The 24,223-nt window shown below is 43.4% G+C and overlaps 2 protein-coding genes across 3 annotated transcripts in view; one reads left to right on the forward strand and one right to left on the reverse strand.

Moving 5' to 3' along the window:
• Positions 1-2,353: 2,353 nt before the first annotated feature.
• On the reverse strand, positions 2,354-14,564 carry gopc (golgi-associated PDZ and coiled-coil motif containing). Of its 2 annotated transcripts, XM_084559766.1 has the most exons (9): positions 13,519-14,564; positions 9,285-9,449; positions 7,734-7,757; positions 5,736-5,911; positions 4,027-4,192; positions 3,838-3,933; positions 3,493-3,657; positions 3,253-3,418; positions 2,354-2,659 (listed from the first exon to the last, which is right to left on the reverse strand). In XM_084559766.1, the coding sequence occupies exons 1-9, from the start codon at positions 13,777-13,779 to the stop codon at positions 2,547-2,549; spliced, it is 1,332 nt and encodes a 443-aa protein (XP_084415892.1). In that variant the 5' UTR covers positions 13,780-14,564; the 3' UTR covers positions 2,354-2,546. The 2 variants fall into 2 exon arrangements, with proteins under 2 accessions (XP_084415892.1, XP_084415893.1); XM_084559767.1 differs by lacking the exon at positions 7,734-7,757.
• Positions 14,565-21,308: 6,744 nt separating this feature from the next.
• ankrd6b (ankyrin repeat domain 6b) overlaps positions 21,309-24,223 on the forward strand; it is a 33,568-nt gene continuing 30,653 nt past the window's right edge. Inside the window, exon 1 of the mRNA XM_084559865.1 lies at positions 21,309-21,375. The gene's annotated coding sequence lies outside the window, so the exon portion shown is untranslated. The remainder of the gene's footprint in view (positions 21,376-24,223) is intronic.

Below are 24,223 nucleotides of genomic sequence, written 5' to 3' on the forward strand. Positions count from 1 at the left end.
AAACAGTTGGGACTCATCAGAGAATGGACATGGGCCAAACCATTGCCTCGAACCACTGTCCGGACCGCTTCTGCTTTGTGGCGGGGTTGCGTCATCCTGCCGAAGCGTTGCGCACAAACGCCCGGCCACTTGTGTGACGTAAAGGAAGACGTGATTCATCAGACTATTTCCCCCTGATCGCTTCCATCAGATCTGCGTGTGGCCCCTTCATGTGCTTTTGGCTGCGGACAGGGGTGAGCAGAGTCACCCTGACTCTGTCTTTTTAAACTATTTGTCGCCTGTTCTCCTGTTTTCCTTCCTTGGACCACTGCAGACCAGGGACTTCAAAATCTGGTCCTCGACAAAGCTCGACGTTTAGTCCTACCCATTCATAAACCTTTACAGTTCAGTTTTCATTTTAAATCTTTAGATCAACTTCAGGAGGCTTTGCCCCCGTCACATTATGCACTGAACTCTTTGCGGAGTTTTCCAACGGGAGGCAAACTTTATTTAAAAGCACAAAAAAAATAAATCCTTGACTTGAATACATTACCTTAAATATGAACATCATACTGTATACGTGAAGCCTTTTGAGACACTTGAGGGAAAACAATAAAGCCAGAAACTTGCATGTAAGGTGACAGAACCATGGCAGGTATCGGCGGTGGGGGACGGTTAAAAGAGGCCGGGCACCAGACGCCTCTGCAGTGTTAGCTCGGGTTCAGCAGGGGGGACGCTGATTCCAGAGCTCTTCCTTCTTCAGAGCAGTTTGTGTCTTAGTTTTTTTTTTTATTGCGTCATACCGTGAGTGGGGGTGGGGGGGTTCCCGACAAAATTTATTATAATAGAACGATGGCGCGGTAATAAGAAAAATACAACACACAGCAAAAAAACAAAAAAAAACAAAACACAACTTTGATTGCATTCAGGTGTCATCGACATACTTGTGACATGCCAAAATGTCAGTGGTGAGAGAACGAGGTTAAAAAAAGCCACGGCCAGAGTCACCACTCTATAAATAAGACATGACGGGACAGGATCTGCTTTCATTGAAATAATTACGTCTTCAAAGACTTGGGACAAATATAATACGACTGCCTCTAAACCGGGGGTGTCGAACATACGACCCGGGGGCCAAAACCGGCCCGCGTGATGAATTTGCAAAGTGCCAAAATGACGTAGAAGACATTAACTTCCATTTTTTTTAAGAAAAGTAACTCGCTTGTTTATTTATTTTCAGTAACAACTTGTCCTCCACAGGGGTTGCCGGGGAGGTGGAGCCTATCCCAGCTGGGGGTGGAGGGGGGGGTGGGTAATAACTCTATCACCAGACAGCGCTCTCAGCTTTCACTATAAAAGTATTTGCTGATCCTAACTTGTCCACTAGGGGTCGCACTGTTTTAATCAGAGTTGTCCACATAAGTGGACACCGGGACCCAGAACTTAACTCTAGATGCTAGCAATGCACCGCAATTGTACTTATTTTCCTTAAGACATTTCAGGTTGTAAATAAAATGTTTTCTAAAACGATTATTGATTTTCATAGTGTACTTTTTTTTTATGCTATAGGTTTTTATGCTATTAAGCTACTGGTCCGGCCCCCTAAAGATCAGATGGGCTATATGTGGCCCCTGAACTAAAATGAGTTTGACATCCCTGCTCTAAACTTTGCCGTGTTGTTTTGACTGAACATATAATTAATAACCTATATTAGTGATACTACCCGCAAGCTAGAGAAGACCAGAGAGAAGACGACGATTGTATGATGCACACTGCCTTCAATTACCGGAGTGTAAATTACATCAGCTGATTTATAGATTTATAAGCAGGAGAAACCCTCATTAATGAGACTGCTGGTTATCAAAATGTAGTATTTGTTTGTAGAAAAGTACAGTGTGGGATACGGACTTTTCAAAATACAATTTCAAACAAAGTACTTGTCATACAGCAGGAGACCCTAAATGTACTGCTCGCCAATGACAAGACAAGAATTTACCACATTTTCCAGGTTATATTCCGTAAGGGGTTTACAATTTAAGATATTTTTATTGAACATTTCCTTCAAAATGAGCCATGACCGATCTCGCTCTTCCTTTCTTTCCGTTAAACACTTACATCCAAGAAGGTGGATTTACTTTTAAGATTAGCCTTGTCACAGTTCTTGCAAGACCAGACGAATAAATACACAAAGTGAAGAAGGGCAGTCTTGAAGTGAGTCTCACAAAGCAGCCCCCGCCCCCGCCCCCCCACCCGACAGAAACTCTCCTCTCCATTGTTACCGTGCCTCCGTGACAGCTTGGTAACATCTAAATAGTTGCCCCGTCCATTCCCGTTAATACAATAAAACATCATAAAGTAAAACACTGTCCTGCATACTTTCACCCCCCCTCCCCCCAAATCACTGCCACATTACCAGGCTGAAGTCCCGATACGCCATCACCCCAGACCCCCATGAGGAAAAAGGGAAAAGGGACCATTTCTGTTCATTTTCTCTCTTTTCCTAGGATTGTCAATGAATCATTTGTTTCAGCTCTTTCCTTGCGAATCCCTACGGCACGGCAGAGCTTCTAGGAGGAACAGTCCGCTTGAGGAGGCTTTGAGGGGGTTTCCTCGGAGGGCGTCTCGCTGATCCCAGTGTCTCCGCTGTCTTGTCCGTTGCTCAGGGACATCTTCTCCAGGGCTGAAGGGCGGACACAGATCGAAATGAAATTAGCGGTATGTTATTATTTACATCGACCAAGCTGCATCCCCTGGGAACCTGACCGCTCTGTGTGCTTGTTTTAATCTGCAGCTCATGGTGGAGGACGTAACCCAGGTCAAAATAATCCCGCAGATTAAAGCGGCTACGTTTTAATACATTATTTTCATGGACAAACAACGTGCATCCACGATTATTTGAACAAATACCTCCGTCCACCTTAAAACTTAAAACACTTTTCTGTGTACTTCAGGTCGCGGCCTTGCTGGAAAATAAATCTTCTCAGAGGTCTTAGATGTCTTACAGACCGAATCGGATTTCCTGCATTTTTCTGCATTCATTTTACCCTCTACCTACCTCCACAAGCTGGCCTGCTGCAAAGGAGTAGCTAAACAGCATGATGCTACCACCACCATGCCTCACTGTGGTGGATTCACACAGTGTACTCTATCTCTCCCCATGGTTCATGATTATGTTGATGATGCAGTATGGTTTGGTTACAAAAAAATAGATAATGATATCTAAACAACTATTTCATCTATTCCAAAACTTTGCCCAGAGTCCCGTCAACTCACCCTGAAGCGACGCTGAGCTGTTGCTGGGCGGCGCAGTGCTGCTGTCTTCCAGTTCATCCAGGTAGAGGCGGTAGCGGTGGCCGCTGTCGTCCTCGTACTCCACGTTCTCGTCGTCGCTGTCGACCTCTGGGGCCACGTACACCACCTCGAACTCGATCTGTCCCCGCTGACGCAAGACAGACGCACGGTGAGCTCTCCGGGAGAAGCGGTTCGAAGGTGTGGCTGTGTCTTACGTCTTACCTGCTGCGAGAGAATGGTGACGGCCTCCTTGTGTTTGGCGTCGCGCAGGTTAATGCTGTTGACGGCGAGGATGGCGTCGCCGACGTGCAGACCTCCGCATCTGTCTGCCGGCTGGCCTGGGTGGATCTCTGAAATCAGGATGGGGACGCCGTGCTCCTTACCACCCTGGAGAGGACAGACACGAAACTCGTTTATTTTAAGGTAAAGAGCCATGACAACAAATTCATGGAGAAGCAATAGATTGTTGCCTGAAAGCAGATTAGATGCTTTGTTCTAAGGCAGATTTTAGTTAACTAGATATTTAGCTAGCTAGACTCTACTGTGACACATAGTGTGACTTTTTACCGTAATGGAGATTCCCAGGCCTTCATGATCTTCTTTGACCAGCGATACCTTTCTGATAGGGCCTACACCCTGGGTTTTCTTCAACATGTCTGGGTCCTGCAGTCACAATAAAAAATTAAAACCTTGGGAGCACACATTTACACATAACAGCTTGGTAACAGCATCAACAGCTTTGAATTTAACACTCACGTGTCCCACGGGAGAGGGAAGAGGTTTCTTCGGGTCACTGCGACCTCTACACGCTCGGATGACGGTCTTATGGCGGTGGAGGTGAATCTCTGCCTCCAGTTGATTCCACAGCTTGTCGTGTGCGGGCCCCTTCATGTCACGGCCCAGCAACTGGATCTGCTGAACCCTGGAAGACAAACCAAAGGCTTCTATTATCAATTCAAAGTTTAGAAAGTATAGAGAGAAAGAAAGTCTATAATGAATTGAAAAAGTTTAGAAAGTATTCACAACGCTTCCCTTTTTCCACATTTTGTTACTTTACAGCCTTATTCCAAAATGGATTAAATGATCTGAAAATGTCTGTGAGGTCTGAGAGGTGCTGCAAAGAAGAATGAGCAAAACTGCTTAAAGATAGGTGTGCCAAGCTTGTGGCAACATATTCAAAACGTCTTGAGGCTGTAATTGCTGCCAAAGGTGCATCAACAAAGTACTGAGCAAAGGCCGTGAATACTTATGTACATGTGGTTTAAGGCTGTAACATAACAAAATGTGGAAAAAGTGAAGCGCTGTGAATACTTTCCAGATGCACTGTAGATAGAAAGAAAGGATAGAAATATTAGAAAGAAAGTTTAGAAATTTTATAAAGTATAAAAAGAAAGGATTGAAAGTTTAGAATGTATAGAAAGAATGTTTAGAAAGTTTAGAAAGAAAGTTTAGGAAAATATAGAAAGTTTAGGAAGTATAGAAAGAAAGACTAGAGAGTATAGAAAGAAAGTTTGGACAGTTTAGAACATACAGAAAGAAAGTTTAGAAAGTATAGAAAGTTTAGAAAGTATAGAAAGTATAGAAAGAAAGATTAGAGAGTATAGAAAGAAAGTTTAGAAAGTATAGAAATAAAGTTTAGAAAGTATAGAAAGAAAGTTTAGAAAGTATAGGAAGTTTAGAAAGTACAGAAATAAAGATTAGAGAGTATAGAAAGAAAGATTAGAGAGTATAGAAAGAAAGTTTAGAAAGTATAGGAAGAACATTTAGAAAGTATAGAAAGAAAGTTGAGAAAGTATAGAATGTATAGAACGTTTAGAATGGATAGAAAGAAGCTTTATTAAGTACAGAAAATATAGAAAGAAAGTTTATAAAGAACGTTTAGAAAGATTAGAAAGAATAGGAAGGTTTAGAAAGCATATATGGCGTGTACAATAAATCTGTTTAAAGACAGTATTTGAGTGTATGTATGAAAGTATATAAGATATATTAGTACTGTGTCTAAATGTAAACTATTCAGATAAACTGAAGACAATTCTCTAGACGTCAATGCAAGAACTAATGCTTGGATGATGTTAACATGACAATAAATGAACAGAGACCTTTAGGTGGAGGCTTAGTCAACAGATTTCATAAGAGTGCAGCTTTCATATGACAGAGTGAATGGTATGCTGGGAGGCTTTGTGGTGAGCTACCTTCATTACCAAGATGAAATCTCACTCAGATGGAGAATTTGTGTGGGAGTGTCAATGTGGCGCTTTGGAGCCACTAGTGCTGGATAAAGAATGTGCAGGAATCTCAACCTGCCAGTTTAACTGTCGCTACTGTACCTGGTGAACGGGGTTCTAACTGTTCCAAACACTTGGCAGATACTGATTATAATGTTATTAGCCAATATTATTTCTTAATATATCTTCTTAGCAAACCTCAATTCTAACCGAGAAGTGTTGGGAGCATTGACTTCTTACCTGCCAGCCAGTTCCTTGTCCAAGTACTTGGCAGCCAGCCTGGCTCCATACACTTCTGCTTGGAGTACTGCCATGTGCCTGCGAAGGGCCTCGTTTTCCTTCTTATATAGTCTCACTTCCGTATCCAGCCTTGCTTCTGCTAATTTCTCCTTCTTACTGGCCTCCAGCTCCTGTTCCTACAACAAGTACATCCCATTATAATTTACACATAACATCAAATCCAATCCAATCCAATTTGGGGCTTTAGTAAATCCCAGATACTGAATTTTCAGTATTAGGCCCCAGTATCAAAAACATTTATGCTTTCACTTAAAGCTTTAAATCTAGTAACGTATTTCCTCTTTAGTATTTCCGGCTGCTACTCCATTTCCGCGATTTTCGAAGTGATTGTTTTGGATCAATAAAGATGGAACACACAGGGGAAAGGTTAAATGAGGAGGTTCAGAGATACAAACATTTGTACGACTCGTCATTCAGTCGCCATTGTTGAAAGTGAAGCAGGAAGTAGAAACAAAAAAATGCGCACTTATAAAAGCGCACTTAATGAGGCAAGACCACCAGATAATTAAACGTCAAGCTACAAATACTAAGCGCATGAAAACGTGCAACTTCAGAACCCGCTGCCCTTCAACGCCATTTTCCTGGACTGAACTACAACCTATTTGGGCCGTACATTAGTCCAGGTGTCCAGTGCTCAGAGACACGGCCAAGGTAGAGAAGGCGGGATGAAGACCTTTTTAAGACTGCACTTAAAGCGCCAAGACACAGGACACTACTTGAAGTCGGTCAAGATGGAGCAGAGGCATTGGGTTGGGATCATCAGGGTGAGCCAGTCCAACTTTACCTACTGCCAGTTTCCGGAAAATACGTTCTTCAAACAGTGATCCAGGATAAGACCAAAGCATTCAAGCAGGCCATGACCTTTACACAGGACAATGCTTGGCCACATGTATCCAAGGACTCCACTGTTGTGGCTAACCAGAAAAGACCTCAAAGACGACAGAATAACCGCTCTCCTCTATCTTAAATTCTATTTAGAACATCTCAGCTCTTTTCTAACATGAGGTTAACAGTGAGGGAAGTCACGTTGCATGTTGTTGAACAGCATTTGTGAGGGTTTGGTGTGTGAAATCTGATGTTGGGACGATGTTGAGGAAGTCCTTCAAGCGGCAAGGTAGGTGCCTGTGCCTGACACCATGCGGGTTTAGCAGAAAAGCAGCTTTTAGACCTTGGAGGTAGGTGTGCCGGGTACTGGAGTTCAGGGCAGGAAAGGTGGGAAGCCAGTGGGCAAAAGTTCAGAGGTGATGGCTAATTATGGATCCATTAGAAAGTCAAAGTTAGGAAGCCTGGAGTCGGCCAGGACGCCAGCCCGCTCTGGGAACTGTTGCGTTGTAGGCTAGCTCTAGGGTTAGAGAGATGTTGGCCAACTTTTAGTACTGGAGATATGTTCAACAACTCTAAAGATGGAAAAATGTCAGATGTTGAATAAAATCATTGGGAGATCGGGAGGCCGGAAACCGTCAACCCAGGGACTAGGAAGCTGAAGGTATCTAGTCAAATTAACTTTTCCAGCCAACTATGAAAAAGGTTGTGTCATCGGCTGACCCTGGTGCTGAAAAAAAAAACGTTGCTGAACAAACTCAGTGGGCTGTAGGTATCTATTTTCTTCAGTTTACAAAGAGCTTGATGGGATGTGACGGTTCTCAGTCATCCAGGTCATGGTTTATCCAAAAATGGACAAGTCCAGTTGCCTTTCTTCAGCGTTTGGATATCTTGAACAGGGACTATATTCCGCAGTAAAAGTAACCAATCTGTGACATAAAACCCACACTACAATTTAAACTGTGAGTGGTGAGTTTTTTGCAAAATAGTGTGACCCACTATTTAGATGTCCACTACGGACATTTACATTCAAACAAAAAGGAAAACTCTACATTCAATAGAGAAAAAAATACATTTTCTGCAGTGCATGTATTTTTTGTGTATACATGGACTTACCATATCTTCCATTCTAGGTGCAGGCTTAAGAGGGAAAGAAGCAAATGAAGAACAGAAAGAAGTCAGAAGTTGATTAGAGAAATTCAATCAGGCAAGAAAGACGGTTAGTGAGTACCACTGAACACCTACAAGTGGGGAAAAACGCAAAAGGGCAACTGTGTGGGTTACCTTACTACAGTGCCTATAATATGAATTCACCGCTTAGATTTTTTTTTTCCAGTTTTATTGCTTTTATAAATGGAAACGTGGTAAAAACAAACACAGATTTCCACAAAGCACCACGAAATAATCCTCTCTAGCACTGTTAAAAAAAAAAGTTCTTCTTTTTCTTAATTCAGTTGTCACTATGAGTCACTGTTATTTTGCTTGAAATAAAAGTTAACTGAGCTCCTAGCATGCAGACAAACAAGGGGTGCACTGCATTCATTAAAAATAGGAATTCCTTTGAGGCTTTGAAGCTATTTAGTGCACAAAAAGAGAAGCAAGGTGTGTTAGTGGGGTGTGATTTAACTTCTGTTCCTTACTGTATGTTGATTGCACTTGAGCATACACCTGTACATTTTATTTGCAAAAGGTTGCCTACAGTGTATCCACTTGGCTCTACTGTATGTCATTTCACTGTATGGGTCTATATGTGCGAAAACAAACAACTTGAAAGTGCACTGGAAAGTAGCGCTGCCATTCTAACCATGGGCGTCTGCTCTAGATTTTCGTAGAGCAGGTTGTTCACGAACTGGAGGGTTAGTGGTTCAATCAACCGGAACATGCCACACTTCAGCAAGACTGTGAATGGGTAGATGTAGGACTGGGGAGCGCTTTAAGCACCAGTAGGTAAAAAAAAGGTCTAGGTCAGAATGCTGCAAAGTGTGTTTTGTGAATTTAATTCAATATTCCCATGTCTACTGCCAAAAGCATTTTGAGAGGAATTTGTGATCTAGCATTCCAGGGATATGACCAGCGCCATCTTGCGAGTTTGGAGCTGGAGCCGGAATCTGAGCAGTACTGTCTGAGAGTGGGGCCACGTTATCCTTATTAGCTTTAGCTTATGACCTATAAAGCAGCCAGCCACCACAATGAGCTCCACTTGCTTTGGCTTCACTTTTGAGGAGCTGTCATGGCGTCCACTTTTTGTGCAGTCTATGACCAGTGCTGTGTTTAAACTTTGTTCCCAGGGTTCATATAGATCTGGAGAGGTCATCTTACAAATAACAACTTTCATATTTTTAAAAGTCACATTACTAGCTTCCGTCGTTACCATAGGCTCACACCTAGGGAGTAGGAGATCCTTTTAATCGACAGCAAAAGCCTACAACCACATTGGTCAAATATGAGAGAATTATGCTGTTGTTATGTTCTACCTATCTGGTTTGCCCTGGTGTGTCGAAATTAAGACGCATACCATAGAGATTAGCTGCAACGCCCTCAGTTCTGAGCTCTGATCCTTTAATGTCACCCCCTCCCTTTGGTATTTCCATGTTTCTATCAACTCTCTCCAACATTTTATCAAATATAGCTAAAAAGAGAGTTAGCAATTAGTTGCAGACTACCTACCAGTCTATCTTTGATAGTGTCAGAGTCCTCAGCTTGGCCTTGCTTGGCATGAAGCTGCAGCTGGAGTGCGTGGAGCTGCAGCAGCAGGTCGTGGACCTCTCTTTCGGCCACTGCCCGCTCAGCTTTAGCCTCAGTCAACTCAGAACGCAGGTCCACCAACTGAGCCTGGAGTGGAGGGGGGTGTGAATGTAGAAAAAGAAGGTGTTGGGGGGGAAAAGGGACAAGAGGCAGATATGTCAAATTAGAACACACAGAACAATCCAAGCAGGATTCAGGAGGCTGCCTCTTTCATACTCAGGCCGTGGAGATGTCAAACAAACCAAACATTTTTTTTAGTCATTACTCGCCAGAACACTAGATAATTACACTAGATAATTTCTCATTTACAAAACCAAGATCTTCTATTGTTGACATTAAAAGTAATGCTTTAACACTTTCACATACGTCTTCACAATAGACAACGAGAAATCAATCAAACAAATTGAATAATTATGTGCCAATATTACATATCTGTGAGGTGCAAAAGTAAGTGAACCTGTAGGATTACAAGTGGATTTCAAGACCAAATTAAGAGTCCATCTGTTCAGAAGGGTTCCCATCCCATCCCAAGAGTCAGGTGTTGTTCAGGTGCCCCAGTTTGCTTAAAAAAAACCTGGGGTTTCTCAAAGTCTGATCCTCACAACACATGTTTATGGAAGTATCCAATGGCACGGACAAGGAAGCTTTCTGAGGACCTCAGCAAAAGCCTTGTTGTTGCTCATCAGGCTGTAAAAAACAGGTTACAAAACCATCTCTAAAGAGTTCAGACAGACTGTGAACAAATGGAGGATTCAACACGACTGTTAACGCTCCACAGGAGTGGTCGACCAACAAAGTGTAAATGAGAGGCTCATGTGTTGTCTAGGCCTGTTTTGCTGCATCTGGGCCAGGACGACTTGCCATCACTGATGGACCAATTAATTCTGGACCATGTCTATTCTGGAATGTCAGGACATCTGTCTGTAGGTTGAATCTGAAGAGAGACCGCGTCATGCAGCAAGACCACGACCACAAGAACAAGTCGTTCCACAAAGGAATGGTTCAAGAAGAACAAAACGATGGATATTTTGGAATGGCCAAACCAAAGTCCTGAACTTAATCCAGTAGAAATGTTGTGGAAGGACCTGAAGCAAACAGCGCATGTGAGGAAACCCACAAACATCTCGGAGCTGAAGTGGTTCTGTACTGAGGAATGGGCTAAAATTCCTCCAAGTCGCTGTAATCACTGATCAGCAGTTACCAGATACGTTTAGCTGCTGTTACACTAGATGCTGAAAACAAGGGTTCGCTTACTTTTGCACCTAACAGATTCGAGTTTCATTTGTTTATTTGGATTATCCCGTTTCTGTCTGCAAACAGTGTTGGCATAGTTTCTGTAAATACACTTCTGGGTGACAAAGCCAGGAACAACCATTACACCGCAGAAGATTAGAATTACGTTGCCACATGTTCAGAAAGAGATTCCTCACAAGATTTCCTTCCTTCCTTTCCTAGAACAGCAAGCACAGCTAAAACGACCAGATAATGGAACAGTGGTTCTCTGTGTTTGCTGGGTAGTTTCATTTTACAGAAAGGTTTAGTAAAAAAATAATGTTTCAGACTGAGATTCATAGCCTACTGTTGGAATTCAGCACGGAGCTAAACAAATTAGATTTCACTATGCCCGAAGAGAATTACCGGACCAATAACAACCAATACTAGAAGCATTGTAAAGCTGTCACAATGCCACTAGATGTATTAGACGTAATTGTTATGCATAATTCTGCTTATGATTCCTCACATAAGCATGCATTACACCAGCCTACTGACCTGTAATACAACGGCTATCGTTACCAACATGGTTTTCCGCATCTGTGTTCTTTTTATGCTTTTATTTATTCTTTTATTACTCATAATCAATCTCCCAGGTGTCGTGTAATCTTGCCTGTATCATATTTATATGCCGCTTGTTTGCTTTATTCAGATGTATAAACTCATCTCCCTGCTGCTGCTTCTACCTTATTGCCCTTACTTCCTCCCTCTCCCTCTCTTTCGCTCTCTCTTTACCCAGCTGGCCAGATAGGGGTTCTGCTCAAGGTTTCTTCCTGTTAAAAAGGGGATGGTTCCTCGCCACTTAGCGTTTGCTCTGGGGGTTTCAGGCTCTGGGTTCCGCCAAGTGTCTCGAGACAATTTGGACAGTCATTGGCGCGCTATAAATAAAACTGAGCCGAAGTGACGATGTAGTGTTGTTTAGGATGATGCTGGGTGATCTGAAGGTGACTCAATTACATATTTCTTTGCGAAAATAACTGCGCTGGCAAGCAATGATAATGACGACATGGTAAACACTTCCGCTGCAGGGGATGGGAAGAGAAAGGTGGATCAGTGATCATATTCTAGCCTTTTATATCCAACAAAGGTTAAAAAAGGCAACTGGACTTGTAGAGTTTTTTTGAGAAGACATTTCACCACTCATCCGAGTAGCTTCTTCAGTTCTAGGGGACTGATGGGAAGTCTGAGGTTTAAATAGGAACTCCTCCTGAAAAAACTTGCTTGTTATGCTAAAGTCCCTTAGAACTGAAGAAGCTACTTGGATGAGTGGTGAAACGTCTTCTCAAAAAAACTCTACAAGTCCAGTTGCCTTTTTTAACCTTTGTTGGATATACCATGACCTGGATGACTGAGAACCTTCACAGACTTCTAGCCTTTCACTTGTGATTTAAAATCCATAAAAACTAGGTACGTCCCTATCGTAATTGGCAGATCGGAATCCGGGCCGGTCCAGCCATTTCTAAAATGATTGGATCGGATCGGTGTCGGGCTTCAGCCAAGGCCGATCTTTTTTTGTGTGAGGTCTGCCATGAACCAAAACGTCTTCTTCCTCTTCGTTGGCTAGGGTGAAAACTTCCGTCGAAGAAGAAGAACCCCCCAAGTCTATAGTCTAAACATGCTGTATAGGGGTACTTTAATCTAGAAAAGGAAGTCAGTCAGAAAGCAATTTGTAGATTATGCAATGTGGATGTTTAACAGAAGAGAGAAGTTTCCTTGAGACAAAGATAACGCAAACATGGGAACACAAGCATCTGGAGCCAAGGTACAAACTATCCTCTACCCGCTACATTAACTTTAACAGCTCTGTTTATTGGACTGAATCCAATAGTAGTATTCCATGGAACAGGGCTGGGTGTTAATTGTCCTATTTGCACAAGGACACGCATACTGATAAAAAAGACTGTCTGGAAGCCATGGACATCTTCCAGGAATGCATGCATTGAGATCCGGTGACTGACGCACTTCAATTTTTTCCCTTCAACACCTTGTTCGTGGCTTTTTGGGTCACTGTTCGTGAAATAAACTGTGAAATCGCCGCCAAGGTTAGGCTCGTTAGTATCCCTGAGAACACTGCATATCAACAATTTTGCTGCATATGGCTGAATGTGAGCAGACACCTATGATTTCATCTGCTCCTGTGATATTGACTGTAAACAGTAGCACTGGAAAGCCATGCACGATCAAGAAACCACACTGCATCCACTGTGTTTTGCAAATAATACTAGTGTACGCTTTGGGTCATGAGCTCTTCCTGGCTATCCCATTTCATCTGTCCCGGTCTTTTTACGCCCACCTCCTGGACAATGTTGTTCAAGCGCATGCAGGTTTCTTCATCACGGAAAGATCCTGTGATCATCCACCAGTGTAGTAGTTTGTGGTCATTTGCTTTTCTTGTTTTTGTTGAGCTAGCCAGTGTGTTGTTTTTACTTCTTTCTCAGACTGTTTATTTGCAAGACGCAAATGTCATACTTGGAATCAAAGTTCTCCTCGACTCCTGTCCACAAGACTGTCCATTGTTTGGAGATGCATATTTCAATTACAGATACATAAAAAAAAAAGTTGTATCAGAGCTTTGAGCATTCATTCATTATTTAACTGTCATTTGAATAAAATAAAGTGTAAATCATGCCACGTCACATAGAAAGAAAGTGACCAAAAAGTAGTAATAAAGGTTATTGCACAGTTAAAAAAATAAAAAATAAAAAAAAACACTGTTTCTGTAGAAATCTACAAGAGAATGACTCACATTTCCTTGAACAGCAGTGACATAACCAGATTTTAACCGACGGTTAAAATCGAACAAGTCGTTATTCGATCACAGCAGAAAGTTTTCGCGGTAATCCCGCAACGACTTGACGCATAACGTCACACACCAGACACTGACCTCCAGTTTGTGGTTGAGCTGGAAAACCGTCTGGGTTTTGTGGCAGAGCTGAGCGAAGCAGGAGCTCAAACTGGTCATCTTCTGCCGGCCCTCGTACGTGATGTCGACCTGATCCGGGTCTATTTCTCCGAGCAGCAGGTCCACGTCCACGAAGGCCTTGTCGAATTCCTTCTCCAGGACCTCCAGCCACCGGAACATGGACATGCCAGGGCCGAGGCCTGAGTTCTGGCCCGACGGGGAGCATCCAGCTGAAGCGGACATGGTTGGAGCACAACAGAGCCCTTTACCGTTGACGTTAGCTTTACCAGCTAACTCCGGCGGTTAGTCAATCCCTGCTCTGGTCAGCAGACGACGCCGCGGCTGAAATTAGGTTGAAATGTGACGGCTGCGCTGCGCAAAGGGGATATCGGGAGGGGAAATTGGACAAATTGCGTTTTCCAGTTGTTGTGAGAAGCACTTCCTTACCAGGAAGTCCCACATCAGATTTACGATGGCATCCGTGGCGCAACTACTACAGTCTGACAGTGACAGACCGGCAGTGAAAAGCAATCGATCGCAGAGCGAATTAAACAAGCTCCTCATCCACTACCTGGTGCTTTACCACCCCCTGGACGTCCATGCAGCACAAATACCTTAATAAGAATACATTCCTTCTTGTATCTCAAATATCCTGATGCAAATATCAGTAATATATCATATTTCTTACACAAAAGATTTGACTTTGAAGTAGATCCATGCAGTTTTCTCCACAGAGGCTGATCTCTCTCTTTCCTTTTTCAAACAATTCAACATTCAACAATTTATTTAGGCCAGAGATCTGCAGTTGGTTGAAAAACAGATAATATACTTCTATTTACTTCTAATGATGGACAAATTGATGTTCATAAAAAGGGTGGACATGGTCAGCAACAATACTCAGGCAGGCGGAGGCATTTAAATGATCCTGATTGATAGTAAAGGGTCCAAAGTATGAGGTTGAAACAAGGCAGGATGGATCCGTGCTTTCGCGTAAACCGGAAAACGTCAGAACGGGCATCGTTGTCCCAATTTCCTATTGTCCAGGTCTGGTGAGCAAATTGCAGCCTCGCTTGAGTAACCAAACCAGTCAGGCCCTTCTCCTTCGACCTCTGGCACCAACAAGGCGTTATAACACCCAGAGAACTGCCTCTCACTGGGTATTTTCTCTCTTTCACACCATTCTCTGTAAACCCCAGAGATGGCTGTGCGTCAGATTCCCAGCGGAGGAGTCGAAGCAGCTTCGTAGATAGCATCTTGTATCACATTCCAGAGAGATTGTTTGGTGTCAATGGCGAAGAAGCGCAGTAAAAATGATCTCCTCTAGCAGAAACACAAGAGCCGAAGCAGGAGGTTATGCTGTAATGCAGAGTCAGATTTCCGCTCTGGCACCGAGAAGGCAGAAGCACGTCTTTTTACCGCCGTGGTGGAGGAGCACTCGGCTGAACATTAAAGGTCACAAAGGGGCATCTACGTCAGTGGGTAATTACCATGACTGAACTGAAGACATCAGCTGACAAAACACCTGAGGGGTCCACGCCGGAGCATGAGGCTGACAGATCTCAGACCTCTGATCAGATTTCAGAGGTCTTTACGACAGAAACCCCTCAGTGTAAAACATGTGACTCTTAACACCTTTGCATTCAAGTGATAAGATCAGGTGCGCGTGAAAAGACAAAACCAAAACACTGTCCTGAATGAGCCTTCCCCTTGTCCTTATTTACCTCAGTCTTCCCCTCTCCAGTGTTTCTTGTTTGTCTGGTTGTGGCTGAACTGATTCCTCTCTGCCCTTGCACTGCTGAAGCTTGTCAATCTGCTTGCCCCAGGCTCATCTACCAATCAACCAATATAGTATATACAGTATACCCTTTGTGTTTGTGATTACCCCTGCAAATTTTGTTAGGATCCCAGCCTTCTGAGCCTACGTCTTGTCTTTTCTGCTTCTCTAACCAGCCACCGTCCATTCAGTCAGCCATCCACAGTCTGCCTGACTCGCTCTCTGTTGCATTCTGTTCTATATTTTGACTCAAAGACCACAGAATCCTTGTTATTTACCTTAACAGGTAGTGAACTTTATTGGCTCTTCACAACGGCGCACTCATATTACCTACAACTTTCCCACGGTGGGTACAACCCCCTACATATCGGTCCGTGTGGAAACAAAACTCAGGTGCACAACTGACCACACAATAGTTCCTACTATTACACGCTCAGCAATAATCGCTGGCACTCATCTCCAGCCTACAGTCAAATGAAATACTCGATTAAAGTGTTCTCTATTCATCTACCTCAGCCACCTGGATGGGTGTTGTGACGCCCCTTGGGCCTCAAGGCCTGCTTCCTGTTTAGAGTGGCTGCTAGGATTAACCCCAACCCAGGGAGGAGAGAGCAACTGAGATTGCTCTCTCCTCCCTGGGTTGTGGTTGATCCTAGATCCCAACTGATTTTTGAGTAAGGCACGTAGTGCTAAGTTGTTTGGTGTGGCCTTGGTTTGACTGGTGTTCTCCTGTTAGGCGTGGCAGCAGGTTCTCATAGAGAATCTGTTGCAAGGGGTTCTTAGTGTGACGGGGGAAGTGGTTGGAGCCATTAGTCCGGGATCACATTCAGGGTTTTTGGGATGTTGCTGTTTTGTGAAATTGCTTTCCAAGGCCGCTGAGTTTCAGAGAATAAATACCCGCCACAAGTACCTGTACGAAAACTATAACAGTTTAGTTATTTCTTAATTTTTTTTGTGGATTGTCAGCTTTGGTTGGTGGGGATGGCTAACATTGTTGCTGAGTTTGTTCAGTCTCCCACCAGTGAGTTGCTGAGCAAACTTGACCAACTGTTCCTTGGTGCATTGATCCAGGACACTGTCCTCTGCAGCTGCATCCTGGACTTCATGACCGGGAAAACTAATGTTTGTCCGGATTGGGAACAGCATCTCCAACAACACCACCAAACTAAGCACTGGGGCCCCTCGAGGCTGTGTGCTCAGTCCTTTGCTGTTCACCCTGCTGACTCAAAATTGTGCAGCAATGCGCAGCTCAAATCAAATCATCAAGTTCGCCAATGACACAACCGCGGTGGGTCTCATCAACAGGAACCACGAGTCAGCATACAGTGGGGAGGTGCAACATCTTACTGCCTGGCGTAGAGCCAACAACCTGTCTCTGAATGTTGACAAAGCGAAGGAGATGGTTGTTGAGCAACTACTCTCTGCTGATCATCAACGGATCCTCCGTAGAGATCGTCAAGGGCGCCAAATTCCTCGTTGTTCACCTAGTAAATAACCTCCATCACCAAGAAAGCGCAGCAGCGTCAGTACTTTCTGTGGAAGCTGAGGAGAGCTAATCTTCCAGCCCCTGTCCTGATCACATTTTACAGTGGGACCAAAAATAGCATCATGGGGAGCTGCGTTACCGTCTGGTTTGGGACCTGCACCATCTCGGATCGCAAGACCCTGCAGGAGACAGCCAGGACATCTGAGAAGATCATATGGCAAACCTTTACACCACACGCTGTGTCCGCAAATCCAACAGCATTGTGGATGATCCCACAGAGTCCCTACACACACTCTTCACCCTTCTTCCACCTGGGAAAAAGTACCGGAGCATTCGGGCCCACACAACCAGACAGTGTTACAGCTCCTACCCTCAAGCCATCAGGCTCATGAACTCCCTGAGACTGGACTGAACATATTAAAACCCCTTTTGCCCTAGCATCTCCTTGGTGAACCTGAATGGGTTAGCAATAAATGCTTTACGTTTTTGTAATATCAACCCCATAGAGATTAGGGTGAACTTCACACCCATTGTACTGTTTGAATTTATTGTGTATACTCTCCCTGAGAAATTAACACTGTTGAGCACTTATACAGTATGTGTGAGGTCGTGGCTCTTTGCATTGTGGTTAAATCAGAACAAGCCCTTGGGTTAGTGCAGCATGGCTTGAACCGGCTCCCGTTCCCGTGACTCACTGAATGAGACAATAGCTTTTCCATATGGCTGAAGAAAGCACATATCACTTGAGAATCATGAACGCTTCACTGCACACAGTCAGTGTTTCTGCAATATCTAGTTCCAGCTATTCGTCTTAGGTTGACAGCAGATGAAGAAAGGTACAAAGAGAAGAGGAGGGGAACATTCAGGTGGCTCAAGACACACCCCTCTTCTGCAGGACGGGCCCTACTATGAGTTCCATGGCTGGAGGGCCACTGCTGTACATGCAGAGAGGGACAGAGTCGCAGAATAGGGACTTGCTCAGACGTCACCATCCTTGAACTAAGGATAATGCGTACAGTCTGACAATATCTCTTGGTTTTCTTCTCTGTTGCTTTTCTTAGGGTTTACCTGCACTTAATATTTTAGTTTTGGTTTGGGCTGTTGCTTCTGCTGTGACTCCAGGCCTTTCTGTTGTTATTCCACTCACAACCTGAGGTTAATCTTATTGACTGATTGAATTTAACTGAACAGAATTAATCATATTTGGTGCAGTCTTTCTATTTTAACTGGAGAGGCTCGTCTAGCCTTACTACATCGCAATGCCCTCTGCCGCTGCCTTCCTCTCCTACTTGCCTGTAGCTGCTCTTTCTATCTCTCTTTCCTTGTGTTTCTGGTTTGTTTGTGTGTGTGTGTGCTTTCCTGCAGGAATCGAGGCAGGTGAGGTGGAGCCAGAGAAGAGCCACACCAGCTGCACAGCCAGCAATTCACTGGCCTCCATCACCACCCTGCCAGAATCTAGTCTCGTCTCAAGGAGTCAACCAGAGGGCAAGCTAGTCTTCGTCTTTCTTGGGCTGTCATATGCCGTTTAGTTCTCCCGCTAGCTTAGTTTAAGTGATTGCCTCAGCCTTAATTTCTGGACTTCCCGCCTCACCTGATTCCTCTTGTTGGCTTGGCTCAGCTCCCAGATCCCTGGGACCATCTCTGCCTGGCTCCCCTCAGCACCACCACCCGGTCAGCTCAGCTGGGGTCTAAACTACCAGCCCGAGACTCAGCCTTACTCTTGATGTTACCTCTCCCTCGTCTTTGTGCCATCCTCGGGCTGGGGGACAAAGGAGATGGGCTTAGGGACAAAGGAGATGGCCTGGGAGGCAAAGGGGATCGCATTTGAGACAACGGACATGACGGCTGAGATCATGAATAATAATCTGGTAACAGGCTCTTTGTTTTAACTAAATAAAAAATACCTCTGTTTGAAATTGCATAGTCCTACAACCAATCACAGCCAACTCAGTTGCTCCGCCTCCTACCTGTGTGGCTGCATTTGCGTTCACCTGAGATTAATGGGGTTTATAGGAGTGTGATGCAGAACGTAGATGAATGAGTGAAAAAGGCAAAGGCAAACTAAAAGTACACCATAGTAGGAATGGGATTTATGGCCCTTTGAAGGGAGCCGCATCTTGTGGATCCGTTCCTTTCAAATTGCAGTTCAAAAGACTGGTTCATTTTGATGTTTATTTATTTCTAAGATGCCAGCCTAGGGGTAACTTATTTTATCCTAGAAATAAGAACTGTGACAGGGTAAGATTTGGATCAGAATCATTCACCAATACATATTCTCCTGGTGGGATATCTGAGACAGATTGTAAATAGAGGGTTGACATACTGCCAATTTAAAGCATCAGTGCCATAACCCTTAATGGACCACGCAGTCCCGATTCAACCAAAAGAATTTGGTTGTAGGGTTGTTTTTTTCTTTGTGTTAATGTCTTTGCAGTAAATCTTAGACATGTGCAGGTGACTCCTTTTATCTCTTTACACAGACCTGGAGGCCACCACTCCCCGGTTTGAGAACTGCTGCTCCTTATCTGGCTTTGGCCCGTGTTCTCTGGGTTTCTAAGTAACATTGTTTTCAAATAACTTTTCTTGAACTTGTATGAGCAAAGACAGAACGACTGATAAAACCTTACAGATCTAATCATATAGATGTTTGGAAGCAAACACGTAATATGACTTTAAGGGGGCATTGAAAGGAAGCAAATCTGTCAGTCCTACTTTGAACAGATCAATGAAAATAACCCGGGTGATGTCACTGGATGTCACTTGAGCTAGGTCAGGGAGACTACTGGAAACTTTATGTGTTACAGTTTGACACAAATGTGCTTTATGAATAAAATGACACTGTCATAATGGGTTGGATATTTAATCCAGTAAATTGGGTTAATTATAATTAACTACAATGCTGGGTTAATTCTACCACCTTGTTATGATGTTTTACAGTAAATCTGTAATGACTGCTAAGCATGTCAATGTCATCCACATTGCTTGGATATACTGGTCTGTGACAAAAATATCCACATTTTGCAAAATATGTATTTTTCAAAAACATGAGAGCAGGTCAGAAATGGTCTGAACGGTGCCTATTTCTTTCAACTAGTGATGGGCAGTTCGGCTCTTTTCTGAGAGTCGGCTCTTTTAACACGCCTCCCGAGAAGAGACGGCTCTTTCGGGACCCAAACGGCTCTTTATAGCCTACAGCAAATACACATGGTTTGTGTGTTGAGAAGCCCTTTCGGATTCAATGTTTTTATGAGAAGCCTAATAATTGTCTCATTTTGTGCAGTTATTCTCTTACAAAATCATTCTTACTTTTGTTTAAAACTTTAATTGTGCAAACAAACGGGCAAAACACAGCGATCAAATCCACACAAGAAAAAACAGAACCGAACTCAGTAAACAAACGGTATAAACGTCCTTGTGCAGGTTTGTGGTCTTTAAATTTCAGCCACATAGTAGCACGCCCATCAAAACAAAATTCTGTCCCTGTTCTGACACAAGCAGAGAGGAATGAACAACAACAACAACAAAAAAATTTTTAAGGAACCGACTCTCACTCCATGGGAATCGGCTCTTCTGATTCACTACGAAGCATCGGCTCTTAGAGCCAGCTCTTTTGCCCATGACACGTCACTACTTTTCAACTATAAGCTTAAATACTATACAACACAGGTGTTAAACATACGGCCCGCGGACCAAAAGCGGCCCACCAGAGGGTCTAATCTGGCCCGCGGGATGAATTTGAAAAGTGCAAAGTTACAGTTACAGTGAAGACATTAACTGCAATTTTTCCAATAAAATGTACTGCTATTCCTAAGTTTCACACAGTTTTAGTGAGAGTTGTGGACATAACACGACACTGAGACCTAGTCCGTTAAACGTAAACACTTTTTATAATGTTCTTCTTTGCACTAAAACAAAGGGACATGTTTGGAGTTGTCGTTATTTATGGGTTAATGCACTGTTGTGTTACTGGTCCGGCCCCCTTGAGATGAAAGTGGGCTGCATGTGGCCCCTGAACTAAAATCAGTTGACACCCCTGCTATACAACAAACTGTTTAGTGTGAATTATTAAATGCTAAGAACCACAGATAGAATGGAACTCACATTTATAGTTGTGTAGTGCCGCATCATAGATATATGTAATATAACCTACTGGTTTATGTAGTGATTTTATTAGTTAATAAAGTTAAAGGTCGTCACCTGTAAATGGCTGCTATGAACTCCTCCCACTGGAGAAACAACATGTTTATTATTGTAGGAGGCGATGCGTTGATGGTGCCACCAGACTGTGGAGGCAGGGGGAGCACCACCACTAAACGCGCTGACTCATTTTGGACCGGGAGTCCCTTTCATTCGAGGAGACATTTGGACAGGGTCTTCCTCTTGTCCGAGGGAGGGAGGCGTCGGCAGCGAAGCGCAGCGACCAGCGAGTCTTCTCACTGTCTCACCCCACCTCCTCCTCCTCCTCCACCACCTCCTCCTCCTCCTCCCTAACAACATGCCCTGCGTGAGACTGCGGGTCCAGCTAACAACGGAGCTCCGTCCGAGTCGACACTCAGCGTGGCCGTTTCTCTACTGCGAGGTAAGTCTCCCATTTTGTTGTTGTTGCTGTTTTTTAATTTTTTTTCTCAAACATTTGCGTATTACATGGCGGGCTTGTTTATTACGCACATGGGTGGGAGCTGTGCGCCGTGCCCACGAACTGCTGACTTAAATGACATTCCTCCTAGTTCAAAACAAATCACTCAAATCACGTTAGCCAGGTGTGGTTAGCCCCTTTTATGACTTTTATGTGACTTATCTTGTAGTTTTATGGTAAGTCTGCCCCCTGAATTCAAGCCGAATATATACTACACCTTTTAGTTTTTTTAAAGAAATCCTGTAATGTCTCTTCTTCACTCCAAAACGGAAAGAACGCCATTCAGGTGTGCTTAACTATCACATTACACTACTAAATGGCGAGTTTATTTTACTGGTGTACGTCTTACTGACCACCTTAAGGATTAGAAATCACTGTAAGCGTTTTTGGGTTCATATTAAAGCTGACTCTATCCGGTTTAGGAAAGTGTTTCCTTTAAGCTGCTTCAGTGGCGGATCTAGGATTTTTCTGAGTAAAGGGGCCACAGAGGGGCCACAGTGCTCACAGAGGGGCCAAGTATTTGTCCGACATCCTTGCACACAATCCCCGTTTTTGGTAAGGTGTATACGTTTCACCAGTCACACTTTTACGGTACATAAACAACATACATGTGAGAAAATACAGCATTTTATTAATTTTTTTTAAAAAACCTTTTTACTTTTTCACAAATACTGTTAAAAGTTCAAAACATCTCTCTCTCACAATCATACACAAAGTTCCATGTGGGCGACTACTGTACATTATGCTCTTCTAAAAAGCTTTCACATTCTCTGTCACTGCCAAACATTATAGTTAATGTTAACACACAAATGCAAATTACAAGGAAGTACATGAATTAGCATCACATTTGTTAGCGAAATGCTAACGTTCATGTCTAAACACAAGTAGGGCTTCAGTTAACATGACTGTTAACTAGTGTTAGCTTTCTCCGCGGGATCGTTCAAATCTTCTTCTTCTTCTGTAAGCTTTAGTGATGTGTCATGCGCAAAAGAGCCGACTCTTGGAGCTGATGCTTGGTAGTGAATCAGAAGAGCCGATTCCCATCCAGTGTGAGCCGACTCCCCACTATTTATTTTCCCCTTTTGCTCAGTTCATCTCTGCTAACACGTAGTTATGAGTGACACCCGTAAACTAAGCAGCATCTGGCTGAAATTTACAGACCACAAACCTGCACAAGGACGTTTATACCGTTTGTTTACTGAGTTTGGTTCTGTTTTTGCTTGTGTGGATTTGATTGCAGTGTTTGCAATAAGACTATTATTAAGCTTCTCATAAAAACATTGAATCCAAAAGGGCTTATCAACACACAAACCATTATGTATTTGCTGTGTTGAGCTAAAATATTAGGCTATAAACGATACTAAGTAGCCGACTCTTCTTCGTGTCTTCGTGAGCCGTGGCAAAAGATCCGGCTCTCAGAGAAGAGCCAAACTGCCCGTCACTCATAAGCTTTATTGACGCTGGACATTCCTATTTGGCTCATTAGCGCCACTAGTGTTTGGTCATGGAATTGCAGCCACTATAATCTGATCATCGCTCAAAGGACAGATGAGTGACAAGGCAGGAACACTTCAGGGGGTCAATCAGATTTCAGCTGAGGCCCCCGCCCCTAGAACCGCCTATTACTGTTGAATGACCTCGCCATTATATTCCCCTCTCTCTACTCATTACATAAAACTCTCTGTCCACGAGAGTGGACCATGCTGTATAACGATTCAAATTAAGCTGTAGCCCCCGAATAAAATACCATGAAATCCTCTCTGCAGAAAGGAACTTAGCCTTAGGCTTAACATAAATATGAAGCTTATCGGGGTCAAAGCTGAGCGTGTTTAACACAAGATATGAGCTTATGAGGAAACCTTGTTCAGAAATATGTTAAATGATACGTCTGTAAAAAGTCGCAAGGTATATCCAGAAGGCAGGAGAAGGGCTTGATGTGAACAAATGATACCCTTGATGAAGTGAATTCATTTGAATGGGATTTGCGTATGAGGCTTAAGTGTCTTAAGAGTGTAGGTGTAGTCCAGGGAGCCTGGAGTTATACCTAGTAAAACAGGGAGTGTTTCCTTTTCCAGCGACTTTCTTCCATACAAGTAGAGTCTGTTAGATAATAAGCTTGAGTTCATTATTTGCACAAACCTGTAGTCAGCCCTATTATTCCTTCCATTAGCGATGATTGATATTGGTGCCAATCCACGGTTTTTAAAATGATCGGTGTCAGGCTTCAACCGACCTTGATCTTTTGACGTTATCTATTTCTGCCATACACCAAAACCCCGTCCTCGTAGCGCCGCGACGTCTTCTTCCTCTTTGTTGCCCTAGCATCAAAGCCTCCTAAAATAAAAAATAATTAAGAAGAAAACAACAACTTCTTCTGTTTTAGATCAAAGCTGCCGAAAATCGAATTGGAGGAACCAAAATCACAGGACTAAGCGTGTCTGCTGACTACAGCCAGACAGAAAGCTGTAAATTATGCAGTGTGAATGTTTGGCGAGGTGGTAGTAAGAGATCGCCATTGTTATAAAATATTTGAGTCTGTGGTGTTCTCATAATATGCCCAAGTAATGCCTTAAAGGGGAATTACCGTTTTGTGCAACCTGGACCTTATTTCTGGCATAAAATACAATCGTTTACTCACCCATATCACTTTGGTGTCATTTGTTGTTGTTCGTCAGATATTTAGATCAGCGTATATCCATATAGTGGGAGTGACTGGGGCACCGAAACCCAGCCTCTAAATAACGCATTATCTGCCTCGAAACTTGTTAATTTCACCAATATTTTGTTATGA

This window comes from Chelon labrosus (assembly GCF_963514085.1).
Source record: "Chelon labrosus genome assembly, chromosome: 14".
Classification (NCBI taxonomy): Eukaryota; Metazoa; Chordata; class Actinopteri; order Mugiliformes; family Mugilidae; genus Chelon; species Chelon labrosus.

Excerpts from the sequence above, each read along its gene's own strand:
- gopc (XM_084559766.1), bottom strand. The coding sequence starts at position 13,779 with ATGTCCGCTTCAGCTGGATGCTCCCCGTCGGGCCAGAACTCAGGCCTC. Across the intron at positions 5,912-7,733 it reads CACCTAGAATGGAAGATATG|GAACAGGAGCTGGAGGCCAG; the intron begins GTAAGTCCATGT and ends TACTTGTTGTAG. Across the intron at positions 2,660-3,252 it reads CAGCTCAGCGTCGCTTCAGG|CCCTGGAGAAGATGTCCCTG; the intron begins GTGAGTTGACGG and ends TCCGCCCTTCAG.